This window comes from Amblyomma maculatum, chromosome 2 (assembly GCF_055883805.1).
Source record: "Amblyomma maculatum isolate TAMU_Amacu chromosome 2, ASM5588380v1, whole genome shotgun sequence".
NCBI classification, from domain to species: Eukaryota; Metazoa; Arthropoda; class Arachnida; order Ixodida; family Ixodidae; genus Amblyomma; species Amblyomma maculatum.
Window position 1 is genome coordinate 72,480,891 of NC_139345.1, and position 18,521 is coordinate 72,499,411.

Here is an 18,521-nt window from a genome sequence, read left to right on the forward strand (position 1 = left end):
AAATGTAGATTAGGCTTGCCGGCTTCGCTTGCAAGCCCTGATCGGTTCTTACTACGTTTTCTTCGATTGAAACATGGAGCACGCTGACTATACTCCGTCTATACCTTCGCAGTGTCAAGTGTCTTATCTGCCCGCATGTGTGAACCTCTCGTGCACTGGATAAACGCAGGCGGCTTTCTGATTACACGGACACAGTAATGATGGCTCGACTGTTCGTTACGGAGCTTCAGTCTGAAATCATCGTGGCAAATGGAAAAAGGTTTTCTCTTCGCAGTTGCTGCGATTGTAGCGCTAGTACCAGGTGAGTGCTTGTATCATTCCTGGAAAACAAAGAAATTCCGCAAAGTAACTAGTGTACAATGTTTTAAGAGCCGTCATAAATGTTTTTTAAACACAATGCTTTTTAAATACAGATGCTTTGCACAAAATGTGCAGCGTCTGTGGATTCAGGAACATGTCCCTGTCTTATCCGCCATCTTAGGCACGCTTACAAAGTCGATGTTTGTACTTTTGCGTGTTCATAATTGGCGTCACAGTTGTATAGATCGCCATCCAGCAATGAGTACCAGCCTACAAAAGGCGAGCGTAGACAATAACTAGTAGTATTCAAACTTTATGCTCACGTACGCCAGCCTTCTGAAAGCGATGTGATTAGAACAAATTCGTTATTGCCAGGCGTTACTTTGTCACCAGAATGCTTCACACAATTCTGACGCTTATCGTACAGAGCGAAACTTGAGTTATTAACACAATGGCCTTAGCCGCTTAGGTATCCACCATAAATACGAACTTAACCCAGTAACATTCAAAACATGCTCCGATTCTAACCAACGATCACCGATAGAAATGAATGAACAGTAAAACTATAATGAGGCAAAAAGAAAATTGAAAAAAAAAAAAAAATTCCGCCAACACTGACTCGGTATTCTGGTTAAGAGCGTTAGCTACGGGAGTAGAGTTACTGTACATGCTACCAAAGGAAAGCGTAGCAGGAGGCGGCAGAAAGTTTGGTGGGCGGATGAAGTTAAGAATTTCGCAGGGGTCAAGGGGATGCAGCTATCACAGAACCGAGTTAATTGGAGAAATATGAGAGAGGCCTTCGCCCTGCAGTGGGTATAGTCAGGCTGATAATGATGACAATAATGATGATGATGATGACATGCTACCAAAGGTAGCATATACAGCAACTCTATGCTGGAGCTTTAAGCAGCGCAATCTACTTGATGGTTTCTAAAGTACTATTGCGAATTCACGGCCGGACTAAATGCAGCGGTGCGCGCTCATTTTAACACAGCGCGGGCGCGTGCCTCGAGACCGGCCGTGACGAATTACAGACACCTTCGCTATATCCGGCCTATTTGGTAGGTTTGTGGGGTTTAACATCCCAAACCAGCTCAGGCTATGAGAGACCCCGTAGTGGAGAACTCCGGAAATTTCGACGACCTGGGGTTCTTTAACGTGCACTGACATCCTTCGTTATATTACTCATTAAAGTTTCTACGTGTTTGCACCGCAACACGACGGATCGTTTAAGACTAACCGGAGCTAACTGCGACAAATGGTTTGGCCGGAATGGTCACCTCAAGCTCCTTGGAATGCACGGATTGGGGGCGGAAAGGTAGTCGGTGCGAATTCCACACACATTTTAGGCTTCATTTCACTTAGTAATTTTTTCCTCCTGAAAATACCGGGTCATTTGACGCCATATGGAACATTCTGCGTAAAACGGGAAACATTCTTTACTAATTAGGGAGGCGCAACGTATAGACGGAGCATTTTTTCATTATATCAGGTATTAATATCGTATAAACGTGTACATCACAACAAGACAAACCGTTTGACCCTACTCGGTACCCTACGTGACAAATAGTTCGGCCGTAATTGCAACCCAAAGATCCACTATATTCACGTTTTTGAGGAAGAAGGATCGTTGGTGCGGCTGTCAAGCATACTTCAGACCTTCTTTCAATCAGCACTTGTATTTTTTTAAGAGGGGCCGAACCATTTGACCCCAGCTTGAATATTCTGCTTCTAGAGCGCCACCCCCCATTTTATATAATATGTGGTCCTGAGGATGGTTCCGCTTCGATATCAGATTATACTGGCACATATATAAGGAATCAAAGGTATGGTTATCAGTCGAAACGAAGCGAAATCTATTTAGTGCAAAATAATTAATCCAGGGTATCGTAATCTAGTAAAATCGTCTAGTGTTTGCGTGTTCACAACCTGGCCACGCAGAGCGGCATAGGCACTCTCACTGTCTCTCCTAGCTGGCAAGTACCCCCACTTCCGATACAGTAGCTTGCCCAACCGATACCTCCGGGGCAACATGGAAACACCACGGCAGGCGCTTTTGCTTACTATAACCAGATTTAAGCAGGGTTAAACCGTTAAATTTAAAATTTAGAATAGTGATGTAATTGCTGCTTAAAGCCATGACGGCATTTAGGCTTCTCCGTAGCGCTCAACGTTGGTTGGTTGGTTGTACAACTTTCAATTCCATCGGAAACGGGGAGTCGTGCGCCCGCGGATTAGAGGCTGGCAGGTAGCCCTTGGCTTGTTGCGGCCTCTTCCGCCAGATGGACGGTGCGGTGCTGGATCGCAGGGTCCGCGCTTCGCAGCAGGGTATCCCAGGCTTCTCTACTTGTAATATTTTGCCCTATCCCTGGAGATTGTGGGCACTCCCAAATTATACGTAGCCCCATGGTGACGTAATTGGCAGCAGCGGCATATTTCGGTCCAAAATGCTTGCTCGATAGGAAAAAGCAATGCCGCCGAAAGTGAACCCTGCATGACGTTGTTTGGGTAACCCGAGAACAGATGGAAGATTGCCAGGGATGACAGCGGAAGGTTTTAAATCTTAAGGCCGCAGATGTGAACACAAAGTTACCTCCTTTCTTCGATATGTGAGGGGCACTCCGAAAGTCATCATTGTTTTTTGGGTGGTCTTATTAAACGCTAGCGTCTAAAAGCTTGGCACGCTTACACTTGAATCCTGGAGTGTCTCGGAATTCTCAGAAAAAATACTCATAGTTATTTTGTGAAGCTTCCTAAAACTAACTCGAATTGAATTGGAGCTACAGGTACATCATAACCTCGAACTTGTCGTCGGGTGACCTGCCTTATAAGTGTTCTGATGCGAATTGATGTGCGGCACGTTTAAATATTGTAGCTTAAGATGGCCACCCAAATATTATCGTAGTGTTACTAAAATTTTACAACTGGCTACTTAGAATATTTGTGGCCGCATTTCAGAAGATATCAGGCTCTGAGCTCGATGCGAGAGCTCATGTTGAAACAACTTAACGAAAGCGGTGAAGCTTTCTAAGTGTAGACATTACTAGCTGATAACTTCTCTTTCTGTTCCTTTTTTGCTAAGATTAACACTAGTTCATCGTGGTTCGGATGTTGATGGGGCTTTAGTCAATGGTCAGGCTTAGATCAGTGTTTGTTTACCCGAGATTCACACAAGACAGTGATGCTTGCTTGATCAAGTGTAGGTACACCGCCTTCAGCAAAGACTTCCACAGGGCTGGGGGCAGGGGCTCTCAAAATCTGGACGGTGCGGCGAGGTTTCTAGTTAGTTTTAAGCCATAGAAAAGGCTTGAATCCGTACGAGCTCAGAAAATAAATTTTCAGCGAAACCTTTTTGTTACAGAAAAAGCATAGCGTCTGAATGTTCAAGCTGTAATATACCTATCTCAGTAATATTCTGGAGACTGACCAGAAATAAAGTGTAGCCAAGTAACTCACTGTCCTTGATATAATTTTTTTTGTGTGCGTGCTTGAGGAAAATGCAGCATTGCAATCTGAAGTAAACGACTTCCACAACTGATTGTAGAATGAACAAGACATAAGAGATTTCTCGTATATCTCGTTCATGTCCTCCTAGAAAAATGATTTTAAGCATGCTTCAGTGACCTCAATTCACATTTGTTTTCCAAGAGCTTCAATAGGGATTCCTTTTGTCGCAGCACTCGAAAATGTACAATTCATATGTGGCTAAACTATGATGCTTTTTGGTCTTTCACTGAATGTTGCCTTGTCAAGCTTAGCGGTATGCTTAAACCGATGTTAAAAACTTGTCCCTCGTGGTAAAGTATCTCGACTGAAACAAAAATAAAATTCGGCTTTTCACAGTAAGAAAAAAGTATTTCAGATATTAGAGTGCGCAGAATATTATAATAAAAGTATGGAGAATTGAAGTTTTGATCAATATCAGCTTTTTGTGTGGACATCGTAGACACCTAAAAAAACTAGCATGATTTCAAATAAAGTTTAACCGACTTAGACGTGCGAAAGCACAGTTTATTTCGATTTAGCTGCTGGTCGATATTTCTTGTTTTTTAGGCTGTTTTGATTTGGTTACTCTCTAGGAGATACACACTTTAGGCTAAGTGTTCACATTTACGGCGTCTTATCTCCCCTTCCAACTCAGTCCGCTGAACACGGAGAGCAAGAGATAGAACATGAACCTGGCTCTTACTTGCCATCCTGGCGTGGTCTGACGTGCCGTAGCTATTGCGCGGTTCGCCTATGCAGGCAACTACGACGCGCAGCAAGATGTTATATTCATTTTTTTTTGTTATTTTTAGTTTCTATTTTATTCTGTTATTCTACTAATTATCATCGATTATTATTTTATTATTATTTGTTATTAATAACCATCATCACTATTTATTTTTGTATACCCTACTAGCGCTTTCATTAGTAATCGGTTTACAGGAAAGGGAAGACGCAGTATCTGTCGCGCACATCCTGAAGGACCGGTTAGGTCTTATGAAATAGTGCATTCGCACTAGAAGTATTCACTCTCGCCATGATGATAAACAAAGAGGTCTCGCCAATAAAGGGTGTGCTTGTACATACAATCGCTCACTAGCACTCCTAAACCACAGCCGCAGTGCCCGAATGCCAGCGCAGGGATTATGGCCGAGGCAGCGTCGTGTGCGTCTGCAACGCGACGCACTGCGACTTCCTGGGCGACATCGGTCTCCTGCCCAGTGAATCAGCCGTTGCTTTTGAAAGCAATAAGGCCGGCCTTCGGTTTGCCAAGACTACGATACCATTTGGAGGAGAATCTGGTCAGTCCTTTCAGCTGGTTTCGTTTTGTACCTGTTCTTGACCAGTATATACTAGTAAATCAATTCGGTCGTGCACCTCGCACCTTAGTTCATTAAAAGACTCAGGGCTGGCTTCCGAGCTCCCCAAATTTGGATCCTGCTTCCGGTGCTTTGAATTTAATCTCATATTACTGAATTATGCGCTACTTGCATGATTTTGTACAGATTTAAATTACCTCTTTTCGTGGCAATAAAGGCTACCTCGCATGTGTCACTTCTTCCCACTTGTCAATTTAGTTAAAAAAATTAAAGAATAGTCAGACAGCTTTATTCAGACTGCTGTGGACTATGAACGGCCCGGCCAATGACTTGTCTCGATTGCTCGGCAGTAGATTCGGAATTGTTCATGCACTCAATGCTTTAAGTGCGTTTGCGACGCTTTTCCTGTTAACAGGCTCCACAGACGATCTTGACTCACTGCTTGTAGTCAACTCCTCGAAGACGTACCAGAAGATCTTTGGCTTTGGCGGAGCTTTCACCGATGCTGTTGGAATCAACTTGAAGTCTCTTCCCACCAATATGCAAGATGATATCCTGAGGTCGTACTATTCAAAACAGGGTAATGTATACGGCGCATATGTGACCGCCTGCTTCTTCTCACTAATATAGCAATTGAATGTGAAACCATGCAGCTATTTCAAGTAGGTTTCTGCACGTCGCTTGCCTATTTTCTGCTGTTCTCCTTACTGTTTGTGTCCGCCTTGCTGCACAACCTTTTATACTATCAACGCTTGTATACAGCTCCACGTATGAAAAAGATCTGGATTATATTTAGAACACCCTGCATTATATATCAGAGCAAAAATACGAAATGCATAAGTAGCCATAATGTCTCCATTCTTAACTTCGAGGGGTTCACGACATGATTAGCCAATTTTTCTTTTTTCTCTTTTCCTACCTCGTTGGTTAGCATGATGCAATGAACAGCCATCGAAAGGGCTCTTTTGAGAATATTCGGAGTTATTTGCAAACGAAATCTTTATTTTTAAAAAGGGTCTCTTTCGACAGGGCTTGGATACACAACAGGAAGAATTCCGATGGCAAGTTGCGACTTTTCGGTGCGAAAATACACCTACGACGACTCTCCTGGAGACTTGAGCCTGTCGAACTTCTCGCTTGCTTCGGAAGACTTTGATCTCAAGGCATTGAAAAAAAAAAAAACGGCGTTGAAATAACTAGTTTATAACCCCTATGACACCTGTGGCATATTTTATTATTTTTTTTTTAGCTGCACATAACTTGGCAGGGATAAGAAACACTGCTCAGAGCCTCTGCAAGATCAAAGCTGCGTGGCTCTGGACGTAATCTTCTCAAGATAGACTTTTCGGGGCACATTCGAACCATCACTTGCAACTGCGAGTTGTCAACTTTCTGTGAATTCATTAACAGCTTTGGTTTCAGCAAATGCACTTTTTTACGTTAAATGCCAACCTGTTTTCAGTGTTTAGAACTACACCAAACCATGGCTTCTCAAGTCTGGCCGCGGCCAAACATAGCTCTTCATGGTATTATTGCTGCGGAACTCATTTAAACCGCTTTGCAGATCCCATACATCAAGAAGGCAATGTCGCTGTCGGACGAACCCATCTGGTTCTTCGGAAGCTCGTGGAGCAGCCCAGCGTGGATGAAGACCAGCACCAAACTGGAGGGAAGGGGATTCCTGAAAGGTTCCCCGGGAGGTCCCTACTACAAGTCCTGGGCGAAGTACTACGTCAGGTAGCGTATTCGCCTAAAGCGCACTGTATGCATTTCGCCGTCGCCGTCACAGCAAGTTCATTGCCCTTTACTGTCAACAATGGTACAATATTTGCTAATCGAGACTGTAGTCGAAGTGTTTGTAGCAGTTGTTAGAGAAGTTTCTCAGACAGAAGATAGGAATTTCGGGCAAGTGCTCACCTGCCCGTATCTTGAACCATCATCGACACGGCCATGAAACATGGAAGCTTTGAGGAGACTTGACATCAAAATGGGAGCAGCGCTGCGAGGTGTGGAGATGCAGACTCCCGAATCTTGAGTTAGACACGTTGTTTCTAGGCCACGCAGCTACATTTTTACGGCTTGGTTAGAGTGTAGATAACTTCCATGTCATCTGTACCCCCACTTAATGTGGTATCTTACGACTGCGTGATAATAATGAGTGCGCGTGAGATGGCAAAGACTGATATGAAAGGCTACTGATCAAGTGAGTAGCAAAGTCAGACGTGAATAAGAATCTGTATTGGAAGTTGGTATACGGGCACCAGTAACGCTGTCATGACTACCCTGAAAGGCGGAGGTTAAGTGCCCCAAGTTTTCATTCAGTGTATTTAAAGTAGGTTAATTATATCAATGATACTATACAAAAATTCACCGTAGGATAAACGAAAGAAACAAACCAGGGACACATCCGCATGCAGCTCATCTAACCAAAAAATGAGCAAACGATTGGTAGTGATAAAGATCAAAATCATGTTCCAACAACGCCCCGGACACGAGACATATGAGCGATTCGGAGATATGCCTAGTGGATAATGAGCCTTTTGAAAACATGTCCGGCTTCACAACTTATTTTTTTTTTTCAGGTCGTTCTATAACGAGGTTGCTTTTGAAATACCGTGCCATACTCTGTCCCACTCTCTTTCAAGCCACGTACTCACCTACTATGAAATGGTAGGTACGTTTAGGTGAGGTATAGTGGGTAGGGGAGTTTAAATTAAGGCATAGAGCAGCACCCTGTTTACAAACAAAACGGGCCGCTCGCAGACGCTGCAGCAAGCCGGGGTTAAAAAGTAGGCGTAGCGCTGACGACTGCTATATGGAAACGACTGTGTTCAGCTCAGTTTCTGATTTTTCATTGCGCATATAATGCCCTAGATTGGTGAAGAGCAATTATTAACATTTTAGAACTGATTGTAGAATAATGAAAAGTCACTTCAAGGGCGAAGTATTTGTAGAACACCTTGAAGTGTACGCGGGTTCTAGTCTGGAGCGCGATTCTTTGAAATACGTGTAAGGAAAACTTTACGAAATAATTTTCTCGTTTAGCAGAGTACCAGTCGATGGGGCCTGCCATTAAAAATTGGCGAGTGCTTTAAAGAAGAGTGTGACAAAAACTGGCACGTCATTTTGAAGGGAACCCATTCCTAAGTGGCCCCGATAACGTCGCAAATAAATCGTAGCATTGCGCAGCTCAATTGAGAGGCAGGCTTTGCAAAGAGTGTGGCGAAGTATTAAGCAGTGCTGAATTTTGCAGCATGAAATTTGATGACTCATTTGCTGAAAATGCCGCGCTGTGATCAGAGCGAGATAGGCTGAAGAAGTTTGTGGCAGGAATTGAGCAACGGTGCACCGGTCCAAGCAATATTCGCGTTCCCTAAACTGAAGATGAGAACCTACATGACACTTTAGAGAATATTGGAGAGGTGCTTGATGAGCCCATAACGCTCGATGACATCGATATTTGCCACCGTTTGCCAACCAAGAATGTCAGAGTCCCGAATATCATCGTGAAGTTTCGCAATCGCTCGAAGAGGGAGACGGTTCTAAGGCAAAGATTACTACCGAAGACCTTGGCCATGCCTCTGACCAATAGGATCCTGTCTGCATAAACGAGTATCTGTGTCCCGCCTTGAAAAATCTTCTTGGACCGGCAATTTCTCGTAAGAAGGAGAAAACTTGGAAATTTTTTTTTGGTGGCGAAATGGTCACATTCTGGCTAGAAAGGAATAAAGTTCGGATGTAGTTGGCGCTGCTTGCCTGAAAGACCTCGATAAAACAGTCCAGAAAACCGTCTCCTTTTGCACTTTACATTCTTTACATGGTCTCAATTTTTTTTTTTTTTTTTGCCCCAGACGATGTTTCAACTCTGCGTGAAAACATAAGGCGAAATAGAGAAAGAGAGCAGGATAGATAGAGGGAATAGAAAATTTTATTTAGACCAGCTGACATAGGCCGGAAGATGTCGGCGGTGTCACAGGCGACCTGGACGGCGGCTAGCCATAACCCAGTGTCCGAACAGCGCAGCACGGTCTTCCAGAGTTGCGGCGTCACATTTAGTCCTCTTACGGGAAAAATGGGCAGTCCGAGATGATGTGCTCAAGGATCCCTCTGAGTAGCCGTTTGTACACAATTCTCATCTTTCTCCTGAAGCATATGGCTCACAAGGAGCGGATGTCGCAACGTCCCTCGTTCGATGACCGGCCAGACGTCGGCCTGCCTGCAATTTATGGTAGGTGCTAGCACAGCAGTCGCCTGCCTACATATGTTCTAACGCGCCCAAAGAAAAGGGGGTGGAGTGATGATAGCTACAAAGAAATGCTTGTGAGGCTATCTTTATCCAAGGGTACCGAAAAATGAATAAAAGTTACGAGATCATTTCCCTGAAATCGGGCCGCAACGTGTAATTAGTGGTGTACCGTCCACCACGTGGAAACATTTGTCTTTTTGTTTTTTTCTCGATGAACTCCTATCGTATGTAACCAAAAAATGGCTTATATATATGAGTAAGTGACGAAATTGACATTGACTTCCTATCCTTATCTCCCAAGAAACAAGAAATAAAGAGGTTGTTTGTTATGCTCTAACCAGTTTCATAACAGCCAGCGCGACCATTGACGCCGGCTTCAATTGATGTTGTCCGTACAAATGTACAAGTGGAATTTAAAACTCTGGAGTCGTACTTGCACACTGTCACTATTTTGATCCGTGTCCGGGTGTCAAGGCTCCGAGTCCACAAGATGAGGTAAACAAAAGGTGAATTTATACATTATTTACAGTATGGTACAAGGCACAACAATATCGACAGGGGGGGGGGGGGGGGGGGGACTGTTAGTTACTTTCGGCTCTCTTCGCCCTGTGAGGGCCAGAGAGACTCTGGCTCCAGGCGAGCTGCACTACACTCGACTACGCTCACGAAGGTCTCTCGCATGAAACGGATGCGCCTTTTTTTTATAAGCGCCGAAAGCGTTAGCGTTTGAACTGTCCACTCTGGAGGCAGGAATTGGCAGGGGCCAAAAAGGTCCAGTAGTGAGCGCGTCGGTCTGCCGCCAGAGCGCGAGGGGGGGAGAGGAGGGCTCGGCCCAGGTGTCGGTTTGTCTAGAGCATGTCGAATCGAATCATGCCCGCTAGCGAGGCTTCTCCTCAATGCGCCAAAGTTATGCAGCTCAGCACCTTTGCTTGTAAAGGAGCATGCGCTCGCCGGCACTTGCTCGGCTCCAGTCGTCGATCGTTGTAGGAACCCCTGAAACCGCGGCTAGAAGCCCCATAATATCAGCTCGTCCGCTGCCCGGAGAGGTCTCGAAAGGGGTTACACTTTCTCGGTGTCCGCTGGGTGTCCGCTGACAGCTGGGCTGGTCAGCGGTCCTGCCCAGGAGGGAGATCTCTGGAGGCCGCAGGTCTCAGGTAGGGCAAGGCAAGGGCACCACCTTCCCCTGAGCTATGCCAGGCAACTAAACAAGCGTTAAACTATGCGACAAGACTTGCAAAGTAGCCTTTTTCTGCACTATTCCGCAACACAGCAAAGAACTACCTTGAATGGTTAGGCACAGGTGACATGCCTCCACTCTACTATGTTCAAGCGCTTACTTTTGAGCGTACCTTTCGGGGTCTCAGCCTGCCTCGCCGTGCTTCTCTTTCACAACAGCGTGGTGTGGTTTGTTCGCTGGCTGGTGGTTGCTCCCGAACTCTGTGCGCAAAATTGCTTCTCGCCATTCCTTCATTGGCAGGACGCCTCAGAGCGAGGAGTGTGTCATCGCTGGCCTGTTCAGCCGCTATCGTATCCCTGTCTACACGTCAGCTCAGGGAAGCCGGCCGATTGGGAAGGCGATAGATAGGTTTAAATGTTTTCGCTCAATTCACCCGGCAGGGCAGAAGGTGTCTCATTCTCGAAAGCAGCCGTTGCAGTGCCTAGAGCATTTCTTTCGCAAGGAGCATGCTCTTCAGTTTCACATAAACATTCTGACTGTCCGCAATTTTTTTAACTCGGCAGGGCAGAAAGTGTCTCGTTCTTAAATTTCCGTTTTTCTTTTTCGTTCCTAAGTTTCCTCTTTTCTTTTTCGCTCCTCAATTTCCTGCTTTTTATTCCGCTCTATCTCTTCCCAACATTCTACAATATCCTCATTTTCAAAGCAGTCGCTTTCGATCGCTTTACAATCTGCTGCTATTTTTATTTTTTTGTTCACTTTGCCGCAATCAAGACATAATTCCTAAAATAACAAGATTAGGTGCGTGAGTAGCAGCTTCAGTAGTCCATATGACTGCCCTATTTGTGAGCGCAACTTTCTAAGGAGTACGTTGATGCAAAGCAGGATTCAAATTCGAATAGGCTTCTACAACCAACTTTCCCTACCAGGAAGAACACCTTACGTTAAACCTGGCAAAGCTCAAGGATAGAAAGCTATACACTCACCGAATCAGAGCAAGAGCACCAGGCAGACCACCCCAGCGCTGCCAAATAACTGTCACACCTCGGTCCGGGATGCCAAGGGTCCGTTCGCTGACCGCGACGGCCAGGGAGACTCCGCCACGTCCCCTCTAGGCGAGCAGCACTGTACTCGACGATGCCATATGATGAAGTCGGCTCACCTAAAACTTAGAGACCGCACTCATGACTTATGAAATTCCGAATAATGGTGCATTCCAGAGATACGGACTGAATACGGACTTCAAATACTCAGCTGTGTTCTGCCATCATAATTGAACTTCTTGCTTTAATCTCAGCTTCTTATGCCTCAATTTATTGCGTCAATCTCTCTGTGCATTTTCTTTTTCCTTTTCGTCTCGCTCATTATCTCCCCAAGTGAAACTATTTTGTTATTTTGTTGCAAATGTAAAAGCTAAGTGTCAATACTTGAATCCTTGTAAGGGGACGCAGGTGCGCAATTAAGTTGCAATGTGAGCTTTTTGTCAGCGCTCCTAACATCTGGACGATGTAAATGAGGATTTGAATTGAATTGGTGCATGCCGGCCCCACCCGCCATGTTCTGTATTCCTCGCTCTGCTGTCACGCAGCATTATGTAGAGTATTCATCTGACATAAAGGAAAATCGGTCTTTTGTGCGAGGGATCTGCTAAACCCTAGCGGCGCACAGCGGAGTCAATCCGGGCGGCGATATTTCGCGCCGCTCCTATAAACACATGCAAGTGTCCATGGTCGTCTGCTAAGCCACTCCAGTTTGTCTACTAGAGGCTATCGCATGGTGGCGCCACATACTCGCTCAAAAGACCGAGTGCGGAGTATCTAAACAAGTTAAAGCGAAACGAAGCAGGCGGCATCACCCGTCTAATTTTATTTAAAAAAAAAAAGCCAGAACCTGGGGTGATGCTCATAGATTTTTCCCTTTGCGTAAGAGTGCTGCATTATTGGGAAGCATAGAACGCCGCCAGAATAAAATTCATGTATCTTGTAAATGGGCACTAGAAAGTTAACATCTCTGATATAACTATACTTTCTTCTGAATATGGCACCAGGCAGAGACATCAACTAACAATGATACCATTTCGTGTAAAAAATGATTGCTTTAAATATTCATCTTTTTTCTTCTAGAACTGTAAATGACTAGAATAGCTCAACAGGCATAGCAGTGACTCAACCTTCTCTGTCTTTTTTGGTGCCCATGTCAACTGATGACGTCAAAGCACAGATATGCTTTTTTGTTTTTTTGCTTTATTTTTTTTTTTTTCACGCAGTGCATTGTGTTTAAAAACGACGCTTGTTGTATTTACCTGACAGTGTATCTTTCCTTCTTCATATTGTTGTATTCATATGGTAGTGCATTTTTTTCATCACTTGGTTCTACTTGCCCACGATTATGTTTTCCCGCAATGTTATATTCCTACTCTGCTGAAACTCCTTGTGGATTGCAGTATCCGTAAATAAATAAATAGAAAAATAAAAATAATCTTAACGAAGGGTTAAGGAAACCACAACCGAATGGTGTCAACCAACAGAAAGTGCTGCGGCAGTTAGTAACTACATTTATGGAGGCGCAACATCACCCCGTAATACCATGGCGGTGTCCGCATCATGCGGCATTGTATGCAATAACGGCTATTGCTTAATGCTCATTTGTTCGCAAATTGCAGCAGCCAGTTCAGCGGTAATTATGGAACGTAAGCTACTCACAAATAGATCTTACGTGGGAAAGCGTACATAAAGCCCTGTTAAAGGCCCAGTTGAAACCCCTTGCGGCAAGCGACCACTTTGTGCTAAAGTCCGAAACATGTTCTCAACCGGTTATTCAGGAAGCCAAGACGTTTGTGAACCCGCCTTGCAGATTGCCCAACATTCTTCTCGTTTTGCATAAACGCGGAATGTAAAACCATGCCACGTGCAAGCGCGTTTTGATGTTAGGCTAAGTACTTCAGTGCATAAGCTCCTCCACTTTATTAAAATCTTTTTTTACATTGAAGCTCTTATTATTTTGACTGGAACGGATAAACAGTCGCCCAACCCAGCTGTAAATTATTGGTGCCCCTGGGAGGGATAAACAGCAGCAAAAACATAAATGCATTGATGGCCTTAAAATTTCTGCAAGTCTGCTTTTGTATTTTCAGGTTCGTGCAAGAGTACGAACGTCACAGCGTTCCCATTTGGGCTCTGACGACACAGAATGAGCCGACGATGGGTTTCATACCGGGCTTCCCTATCCAGACCTTGGGCTTTTCGTCGGCGGCACAGAGAGACTTCGTGAAGCTCGATCTGGGGCCTGCCCTGGACGAGGCCGGATACGGTCCAGAGAAGCTGAAGATTATGATCTTCGATGATAGCCGTCTCATGCTCCTGCATTGGGCCGATGTGGTTGGTGCCATTGTGGCGGGATAGCTTTAAAACTCCCCAATTGTTCGTTCTCTAAATAAAGGGGGACGGTAAAACACATGACAGTTTAACAGCGCAATATTCATTAGCCAGGGAATGCGAATGCTTCGAAAATATTGTAACTAATGTGTTTGAATTCTATTCTGCGCAGTTTTTTATTTCGTTTTCGTGACTGCTCTTGTCACTGACTCAAGCTTGCATATTCCTGACAATCCTAATCCATGATAGATTTTATTTAGGTTAGTTTATAGCTCCCAAAGGGACCCAAAAACGTCCCATATGGACTAAAGCCATGATCGAAGCCGCAGCGGAGGGCTGATATTTAGTCTATCTGAGGTTCTTTAACAAGCGCTGACTTCGCATAGCGCATCGGCGTCTTGCTTTTCACCTCCATCAAAAGCAACCGCCAAGGCGGAGTATGGACCCCCGTTATTAGGTTCAGCTGTCGAATATTCTAACCACGACCATAACCATTGAGCCATCGCATAGGGGTTAATCTGTGAGAGGTACATGAGCATTTCAATAAACCAAATGAAATTGAATGCGATTAGCGGCTGAAAACTATACTTAGGAGCGCGCTCTAAGATTGAGTGTTGTTGAGAATCCGCACAGAGATAATGCTTTTGGCTTCCTGCTGTAAAGAGATTAGTGTTCACAATTCAAGATGTGGATGTTGTTTAGAGTAACGGTGTTTTAACGCCAGCGTCCACATCACTGCGCAGGTCCTAGGGGATGCTGCAGCCTCCAAATACGTCCACGGAATCGCGCTTCACTGGTACATGAACAACTTCATCGGACCCTGGGTCGTGGACAAGGTTCACGAAAGACACCCGGACAAGTTTCTTCTCAGCACCGAAGCCTGTGCTGGATTCATGTTTTTCGAGAAACATAAGGTCGACCTGGGAAGCTGGGAACGAGCTGAGCAATACGCCAGCGACATACTGACAGTAAGGACTTACGCGAAGCGTATTTTCCCCACAGAGAAGTAAAAGTGTCCGCTAAGAAGTGCAGCAGATACTGAGCCTTCATTTCCCCAAAAACCAATTTAAATAAAGCATATAAAAGTATTCGCGGGATAAAAAGGCGGAACTACAAAACAAAGTAGCAACATTCATCTCCGAGACAGAGATTCGTGAAATCTTTGCACTAAGCGAACTTTGCTAAATATGGCCTTTCCTTTGCAACAGCAAGGCGTCGCTAGATTCGCACTTATCTCAGACCATGCATGTTTTTTCCTTCAGTAGTATTATTAATGTCACTTTTTCGTCTCAGGAAATAACACTGAATCTAAGAGCTTTGCTTTTTTGCTTTGTTCTACGTGTGTGGCGATTTAAAGCTCAGCTAGAAAAATGCTATTTTTTACACAACTGCAGAGGATAAAGTCACTAAAGCTCTTCACAGAGCTGAAATAAATAACATCGCAATATGTAGTGCATAGACTGTTGTATAAATTAAAAGCGGGGCGTCAGCGTGACGAATGCTTTCCGTCTAGTGCAACATACAGAGGCGCTCATGAAGAAGTCAAGAAAGCGTGAAATAATCTGAGGTGTCAGAGAGATTTTGTAAGGAGATACTATGAAAACAAACACTGCCACAGCGTCCTAGCCCTGACGATAAGCTTGCTACTGTGTGGCTGCCTGCCCTATGAAAGTGGACTGAGTCTTTAAAAGGTGGCGCTTTTGCGTGTTGTTTGAGTATCGGTCACGTACTATTTCCTCCTTTAATCTGCTATCATATAGAACCTGAATCACTGGGTCACCGGTTGGACGGACTGGAACCTCGCCTTGAACACAGAGGGGGGCCCAAACTGGGCTAAAAACTTCGTTGATTCGCCCATCATTGTGAACGCTTCTGCTCAGGAGTTCTACAAGCAACCCATGTACTACGCCCTGGCTCACATCAGGTTCGCTCGCCACATTCTAAAGGATTTAAAACCGAGTCATTTGTTTGCGTTATCGTTGAAGCCACTTCCGCGTTATGTCCCTGATGGCTGCGATTCTCCGCAAACACAAATTAAGTATAACATCTCTTCTTTTTCCCGCAGCAAATTCGTTCCGAGAGGAAGCGTCAGGATTGACGCACGTTTAATCGACGCACATACTGGTGGCTGGACAACTAGTAAGCTCGAGTATGCAGCCTTCAAGACTCCAGACTCATCTGTCGTCGTGATCGTCCTAAACAAGTAAGCTGCCGCCCTCTGACTTGAAGAGTATCGTTATCCCTTTTCTTTGTACCAGCGCGATACTCGATTTTTTTTTTCGCGTATCACATCCAGGGACTACATGATGAGTATACAAATGTTTGAGCATGCGCTTCTACTGATGATGGGGCTGGGGCAGGTGGGTCGCTGCCGCTTGCAGCGGGGGCTGGCCTGCCACCGAATATTTGTCTGTTGTGGCCGTCATTGCGCCCGCCGCCGCTCCGGTGGTGGGCGGCGGCCGTTGTTGCGGCGCGCGTCTTTCTCTCCGTCTTCCTTTTCTTTCTTCTCTACTTTCTCTTTCTGTCTGCACGAGGCAGCGGAGGTGGCTCAGCTACAGAGCCAGTAGCAGGCCCGTGCATTTTCTTTTTCTTCTTCCTACAGCCACAACAACAACTCCTACTGAATGTCGTTATTGAAGTATTTATTATTTCTGATCACTGAAGGCCCTTCCAATACTGCGTAGCCAGCCTAACCTCAAAATTCTCATCTACAGATAGCTGCTGATGTTTAGCACTTCACGACAACAAACTGCATGACCATTTATGTCCCTTCGGAGACGGCAGTGGCTGCATAGAAAGTATACGCCGTGACAGCGTGACCGATACGTCCCTTCATGGGACTGTCGCGCTCAGTATGACTTGATACCTCATTAACTGGCATCAGTTCACGTCACAAATCAAAGCGATTGGAGTGGGCTGTTGCACGTAGCTGCTCAGCAACGCGCTCGTTTACTTGGAGCTGCGAGGCTTAGCGCATTCGTTCGTTATGAAGCGCGAACCAAGATAACGAAGCCGACCGGGCGTTTGAAATCCTGTTGAGTGCGTCTGTACGTAGAAGTGTGTGTGCAAGAACCTCTAGGTGTAATAAAGTGCCGCTAAGGCCTTTCTTTTGCTGCCTGATTTTACTAACACCCAATAATGTATGCGAGTTGTACAGATACAGAGAGGGACGATGAAGAAAAGGCAGGGTACTTAACCAGGCAGCACCTGGTTACCCTTCTTACGGACAGGATGATTAAGAGAGAGAGAGAGAGAGAAATAAAAGGAATGAAAGTTCAGTTTACTTCGCAGTGCTGGTGAGAGGTTTCAAGCATTATCCAGGCCAGTAGGCGCACATTTCTTTAATAATGTCGGGTCACTTGTAGAGCATGTTGTACTGATTGCACGTGAAGGTTAGTATAACGACACCTACTATCCACTATTTTTGCTTTTGTATTTTTCAGAGCAGACAAGAAGCTTACTCTGAAGATCAAGGATGCATTTCGCCCTGAGACCATCCATAAGACTATCAATGAGAGGTCGATAGTTTCCTTTATCTGGCGGTCGTAGAACAATATGCGTTAATAAACATTCATGGTTTTGTTTTCCTTTCTATTAACAGATTCTGCGTATGCGCTGCAATATTACAGCTGCGAAGCCGAAATTCGCAGAGAACTCTGCCTGACGCTAATGACCGCTGTACGGCGACATTGCATTTCAAGCTGTGTGATTTTCAACAGGGCTGGTCATATTCAGGTGGCACGCTGAGCAGTTTTGTCAATTAAAAAAAAAAAGAGATAAACCCGCATCAAGAAGCCCCCAAACCGCTCAATTCAATTTTCATCGCAAAGATAATATTTACGTATTTTATTCTCTTATTTGTTCTCCAAGCATTATGACCGATAATTCAAATATATCAGAAAACACTGTTTTCTTTTCACTTGAAAGTTAGACTACAAATAATTTCATTATTAGGAATATCATGCCTGCCAGATTAGCAAGCAGGCCGTAGTTTGAGCCGCAGGTACTCTTCTTTTGGAGTCCGGCTCGAATAATGAGGAGAAGATTCATCGTGTGTGCTCACATTAGGCTGCTTGTTTACATTTGATAACGTTTAGGGAACCAAGCATGCGTCAAAATTCTGCATTCTACTAGGACAGCATCAGTATGGAGAGAGCAAAATCGCATATTGGAATTTATGATTTTCGTCGGAAGCATCCCTCTACTAGTTCCCTTCATCTCAAAATGTAGCTGTGCTGCTACGGCTGTTCCGGCTTCCTTCCTTGGAAGGGACTGACAACGAGTTTCGCCATGGCCCTAATGATTCCCATGAGGGGCACCGACGACTCTTTAACATAACTACCATTCATTTGCATGTGGAAGATTTATAACTCAGTCGAAAAACTTACAATCTTGCAGTTTGCCTTCCTTAATTGTCTGCGCATACTTGACAGGATTTACAAGTCTACCGCGCCTCATGCCCGGCAACAGCAGACTCGACGATTGCATCAAAATGCCGCATAAATCAGTTCAAGGCGCACTGGGCATGCTAAAATATTCTCCACTTTGTCATGTCAGTGACGCCGCCAAATGGGTTAGATAAAATGTAGAAAAAAAAAAAAGATCTACGGAAAAAACCAGTC

At 44.8% G+C, this 18,521-nt stretch overlaps 1 protein-coding gene across 1 annotated transcript; it reads left to right on the plus strand.

Annotated features, from left to right (window-relative positions):
- Nucleotides 1-188: 188 nt before the first annotated feature.
- LOC146198969 (lysosomal acid glucosylceramidase-like) lies at nucleotides 189-17,499 on the plus strand. Its single transcript, XM_084592683.1, has 10 exons — nucleotides 189-301; nucleotides 4,902-5,087; nucleotides 5,521-5,685; nucleotides 6,135-6,268; nucleotides 6,670-6,842; nucleotides 13,659-13,902; nucleotides 14,643-14,867; nucleotides 15,660-15,823; nucleotides 15,965-16,102; nucleotides 17,343-17,499. The coding sequence occupies exons 1-10, from the start codon at nucleotides 250-252 to the stop codon at nucleotides 17,446-17,448; spliced, it is 1,587 nt and encodes a 528-aa protein (XP_084448809.1). The 5' UTR covers nucleotides 189-249; the 3' UTR covers nucleotides 17,449-17,499.
- Nucleotides 17,500-18,521: the final 1,022 nt, after the last annotated feature.

What these genes read in the sequence shown, in the direction of transcription:
- LOC146198969 (XM_084592683.1), top strand. Translation starts at nt 250, where the DNA reads ATGGAAAAAGGTTTTCTCTTCGCAGTTGCTGCGATTGTAGCGCTAGTA. An exon ending in ACGCCAGCGACATACTGACA is followed by an intron (nt 14,868 to 15,659) that starts GTAAGGACTTAC and finishes GCTATCATATAG; the next exon opens with AACCTGAATCACTGGGTCAC. An exon ending in GTCGTGATCGTCCTAAACAA is followed by an intron (nt 16,103 to 17,342) that starts GTAAGCTGCCGC and finishes TGTATTTTTCAG; the next exon opens with AGCAGACAAGAAGCTTACTC.